The 5,863-nt window shown below is 36.9% G+C and overlaps 1 protein-coding gene across 1 annotated transcript; it reads left to right on the top strand.

Moving 5' to 3' along the window:
• The first annotated feature begins 4,337 nt into the window (after positions 1 to 4,337).
• Positions 4,338 to 5,576, top strand: LOC124024193 (leucine-rich repeat extensin-like protein 3). The gene has a single exon (XM_046338191.1). It carries the CDS (start codon positions 4,338 to 4,340, stop codon positions 5,574 to 5,576), a length of 1,239 nt encoding a protein of 412 aa, XP_046194147.1.
• Positions 5,577 to 5,863: the final 287 nt, after the last annotated feature.

Below are 5,863 nucleotides of genomic sequence, written 5' to 3'. Positions count from 1 at the left end.
TCCTGTGAAGGACCAAGAACTTCAGAGATCCTTGCTCTTTCACACAAACCAATCAAGTCTGACAGATAAGCGTTAATGGGGGTGTATGAGGAGAGATGGGGGGAGTATGAGGAGAGATGGGGGGGGGTATTTAGATACTGGAGAATCAGGTTCATTTGAGAGATGGGGAGGTAGCTAGATACTGAAGAATCAGGTTGAGGGGATGTGAGGAGAGATGGGAGGTAGTTAGATACTGGAGAATCAGGTTAAGGAGGGGATGTGAGGAGAAATGGGGGAGGTAGTTAGATACTGGAGAATCAGGTTAATGGGGAGGTAGTTAGATACTGGAGAATCAGGTTAATGGGGGGGTAGTTGGATACTGGAGAATCAGGTTAATGGGGAGGTAGTTAGATACTGGAGAATCAGGTTAATGGGGGGGTAGTTAGATACTGGAGAATCATGTTAATGGGGAGATGGGGGGTAGCTAGATACTGGAGAATCAGGTTAATGGGGGGGTAGTTAGATACTGGAGAATCATGTTAATGGGGAGATGGGGGTAGCTAGATACTGGAGAATCAGGTTAATGGGGGGGTAGTTAGATACTGGAGAATCAGGTTAATGGGGAGATGGGGGGTAGTTAGATACTGGAGAATCAGGTTAATGGGGAGATGGGGGGTAGTTAGATACTGGAGAATCAGGTTAATGGGGGGGGGTAGTTAGATACTGGAGAATCATGTTAATGGATTCTCCAGTATGAGGAGATATGAGGAGAGATGGGGGGTAGTTAGATACTGGAGAATCAGGTTAACGTGGGGGATATGAGGAGAGATGGGAGGTAGTTAGATACTGGAGAATCAGGTTAACGAGGGGGATATGAGGAGAGATGGGAGGTAGTTAGATACTGGAGAATCAGGTTAACGAGGGGGATATGAGGAGAGATGGGAGGTAGTTAGATACTGGAGAATCAGGTTAACGAGGGGGATATGAGGAGAGATGGGAGCTAGTTAGATACTGGAGAATCAGGTTAACAAGGGGGATATGAGGAGAGATGGGAGCTAGTTAGATACTGGAGAATCAGGTTAACGAGGGGGATATGAGGAGAGATGGGAGCTAGTTAGATACTGGAGAATCAGGTTAACGAGGGGGATATGAGGAGAGATGGGAGGTAGTTAGATACTGGAGAATCAGGTTAACGAGGGGGATATGAGGAGAGATGGGAGCTAGTTAGATACTGGAGAATCAGGTTAACGAGGGGGATATGAGGAGAGATGGGAGGTAGTTAGATACTGGAGAATCAGGTTAACGAGGGGGATATGAGGAGAGATGGGAGCTAGTTAGATACTGGAGAATCAGGTTAACGAGGGGGATATGAGGAGAGATGGGAGCTAGTTAGATACTGGAGAATCAGGTTAACGAGGGGGATATGAGGAGAGATGGGAGCTAGTTAGATACTGGAGAATCAGGTTAACGAGGGGGATATGAGGAGAGATGGGAGCTAGTTAGATACTGGAGAATCAGGTTAACGAGGGGATATGAGGAGAGATGGGAGCTAGTTAGAAGATATGAAATGTGAAGATTTTAACACTGACGCCAAAGACTCACTTTGAAACACCTTCACGGCAGAAGCTCAAGGAGATGGAAAATGTGAGGTTTGACTCGAAAGAAATGAATGTTTTGTCCTGAATAGAATGTTTCCATGTATGTGGCAGAGCAAAAGATCAGCAGGAGAATAGTGTGGTACTAGATTGGGAATCAAAACTGTCCCCTGGGATATTTTGGCAGCACAATACCATCTGAATGTTAAATCGAGATTTTTACTGTCTATTTACATTTAATTCAGACAAGAACTGAAATATTAGTAACATATCATGCTTGTCTCTATGGTAATATACAGTATATTATAATATCATGCTTGTCTCTATGGTAATATACAGTATATTATAATATTAGTAACATATCATGCTTGTCTCTATGGTAATATACAGTATATTATAATATTAGTAACATATCATGCTTGTCTCTATGGTAATATACAGTATATTATAATATCATGCTTGTCTCTATGGTAATATACAGTATATTATAATATCATGCTTGTCTCTATGGTAATATACAGTATATTATAATATTAGTAACATGCTTGTCTCTATGGTAATATACAGTATATTATAATATTAGTAACATATCATGCTTGTCTCTATGGTAATAAACAGTATATTATAATATCATGCTTGTCTCTATGGTAATATACAGTATATTATAATAATAGTAACATATCATGCTTGTCTCTATGGTAATAAACAGTATATTATAATATCATGCTTGTCTCTATGGTAATATACAGTATATTATAATATTAGTTACATGCTTGTCTCTATGGTAATATACAGTATATTATAATAATAGTAACATATCATGCTTGTCTCTATGGTAATATACAGTATATTATAATATCATGCTTGTCTCTATGATAATATACAGTATATTATAATATCATGCTTGTCTCTATGGTAATATACAGTATATTATAATATCATGCTTGTCTCTATGGTAATATACAGTATATTATAATATCATGCTTGTCTCTATGGTAATATACAGTATATTATAATATCATGCTTGTCTCTATGGTAATATACAGTATATTATAATATCATGCTTGTCTCTATGGTAATATACAGTATATTATAATATCATGCTTGTCTCTATGGTAATATACAGTATATTATAATATCATGCTTGTCTCTATGATAATATACAGTATATTATAATATCAGTAAAATGTTTGTCTCTATGGTAATATATAGTATATCATGCTTGTCTCTATGGTAATAAACAGTATATTATAATATCATGCTTGTCTCTATGGTAATATACAGTATATTATAATATCATGCTTGTCTCTATGGTAATATACAGTATATTATAATATTAGTAACATATCATGCTTGTCTCTATGGTAATATACAGTATATTATAATATCATGCTTGTCTCTATGGTAATATACAGTATATTATAATATCATGCTTGTCTCTATGGTAATATACAGTATATTATAATAATAGTAACATATCATGCTTGTCTCTATGGTAATATACAGTATATTATAATAATAGTAACATATCATGCTTGTCTCTATGGTAATATACAGTATATTATAATATCAGTAAAATGTTTGTCTCTATGGTAATAAACAGTATATTATAATATCATGCTTGTCTCTATGGTAATAAACAGTATATTATAATATCATGCTTGTCTCTATGGTAATATACAGTATATTATAATATTAGTAACATATCATGTTTGTCTCTATGGTAATATACAGTATATTATAATATCATGCTTGTCTCTATGGTAATATACAGTATATTATAATATCATGCTTGTCTCTATGGTAATATACAGTATATTATAATATCATGCTTGTCTCTATGGTAATATACAGTATATTATAATATCATGCTTGTCTCTATGGTAATATACAGTATATTATAATATCATGCTTGTCTCTATGGTAATATACAGTATATTATAATATTAGTTACATATCATGCTTGTCTCTATGGTAATATACAGTATATTATAATATCAGTAAAATGTTTGTCTCTATGGTAATAAACAGTATATTATAATATCATGCTTGTCTCTATGGTAATATACAGTATATTATAATATTAGTTACATGCTTGTCTCTATGGTAATAAACAGTATATTATAATATCATGCTTGTCTCTATGGTAATATACAGTATATTATAATAATAGTAACATATCATGCTTGTCTCTATGGTAATAAACAGTATATTATAATATCATGCTTGTCTCTATGGTAATAAACAGTATATTATAATATCATGCTTGTCTCTATGGTAATATATAGTATATTATGCTTGTCTCTATGGTAATATACAGTGTATTATAATGTTAGTAACATATCATGCTTGTCTCTATGGTAATATATAGTATATTATAATATTAGTTACATGCTTGTCTCTATGGTAATATATAGTATATTATGCTTGTCTCTATGGTAATATACAGTGTATTATAATGTTAGTAACATATCATGCTTGTCTCTATGGTAATATATAGTATATTATAATATTAGTTACATGCTTGTCTCTATGGTAATAAACAGTATATTATAATATTAGTTACATATCATGCTTGTCTCTATGGTAATATACAGTATATTATAATATTAGTTACATATCATGCTTGTCTCTATGGTAATATACAGTATATTATAGCGTTATGGAGATATATGGAGTGCAGGACTAGGACTATAGACAGTATATTATAGCGTTATGGAGATATATGGAGTGTAGGACGAGGACTATAGACCTTATGAGTCGATGGTCTACCATTCTGAGCCTTATGAGTCGATGGTCTACCATTCTGAGCCTTATGAATCGATGGTCTACCATTTTGAGCCTAATGAGTCGATGGTCTACCATTCTGAGCCTAATGAGTCGATGGTCTACCATTCTGAGCCTAATGAGTCGATGGTCTACCATTCTGAGCCTAATGAGTCGATGGTCTACCATTCTGAGCCTAATGAGTCGATGGTCTACCATTCTGAGCCTTATGAGTCGATGGTCTACCATTCTGAGCCTTATGAATCGATGGTCTACCATTCTGAGCCTAATGAGTCGATGGTCTACCATTCTGAGCCTAATGAGTCGATGGTCTACCATTCTGAGCCTAATGAGTCGATGGTCTACCATTCTGAGCCTAATGAGTCGATGGTCTACCATTTTGAGCCTAATGAGTCGATGGTCTACCATTCTGAGCCTAATGAGTCGATGGTCTACCATTCTGAGCCTAATGAGTCGATGGTCTACCATTCTGAGCCTAATGAGTCGATGGTCTACCATTCTGAGCCTAATGAGTCGATGGTCTACCATTCTGAGCCTAATGAGTCGATGGTCTACCATTCTGAGCCTAATGAGTCGATGGTCTACCATTCTGAGCCTAATGAGTCGATGGTCTACCATTCTGAGCCTTATGAGTCGATGGTCTACCATTCTGAGCCTAATGAGTCGATGGTCTACCATTTTGAGCCTAATGAGTCGATGGTCTACCATTCTGAGCCTAATGAGTCGATGGTCTACCATTCTGAGCCTAATGAGTCGATGGTCTACCATTCTGAGCCTAATGAGTCGATGGTCTACCATTCTGAGCCTAATGAGTCGATGGTCTACCATTCTGAGCCTAATGAGTCGATGGTCTACCATTCTGAGCCTTATGAGTCGATGGTCTACCATTCTGAGCCTTATGAATCGATGGTCTACCATTCTGAGCCTAATGAGTCGATGGTCTACCATTCTGAGCCTAATGAGTCGATGGTCTACCATTCTGAGCCTAATGAGTCGATGGTCTACCATTCTGAGCCTAATGAGTCGATGGTCTACCATTCTGAGCCTAATGAGTCGATGGTCTACCATTCTGAGCCTAATGAGTCGATGGTCTACCATCCTGAGCCTAATGAGTCGATGGTCTACCATCCTGAGCCTTATGAATCGATGGTCTACCATTCTGAGCCTTATGAGTCGATGGTCTTGTATCGTGCGACTACGTTCCTTGAACATTAAACATTATAAACATTATTTTGTATTTCTAAATGTCTATGTTTTCGTTTTGTTACTATTTAGTCCCCCCCCCCCCAGTACAATGGACTGCTATACTGTCCCCCCCAGTACAATGGACTGCTATACCGTCCCCCCAGTACAATGGACTGCTATACTGTCCCCCAGTACAATGGACTGCTATACCGTCCCCCCCAGTACAATGGACTGCTATACCCCCCCCAGTACAATGGACTGCTATACTGTCCCCCCCAGTACAATGGACTGCTATACTGTCCCCCCCCCAGTACAAT

Source organism: Oncorhynchus gorbuscha, unplaced genomic scaffold, assembly GCF_021184085.1.
Source record: "Oncorhynchus gorbuscha isolate QuinsamMale2020 ecotype Even-year unplaced genomic scaffold, OgorEven_v1.0 Un_scaffold_1776, whole genome shotgun sequence".
Classification (NCBI taxonomy): Eukaryota; Metazoa; Chordata; class Actinopteri; order Salmoniformes; family Salmonidae; genus Oncorhynchus; species Oncorhynchus gorbuscha.
Note: the sequence above shows the minus strand (reverse complement) of the source record. Positions and strands in the feature narration are given on the sequence as shown.

Coding starts and splice junctions, on each gene's coding strand:
- LOC124024193 (XM_046338191.1), top strand. CDS start 4,338: ATGGTCTACCATTCTGAGCCTTATGAGTCGATGGTCTACCATTCTGAG.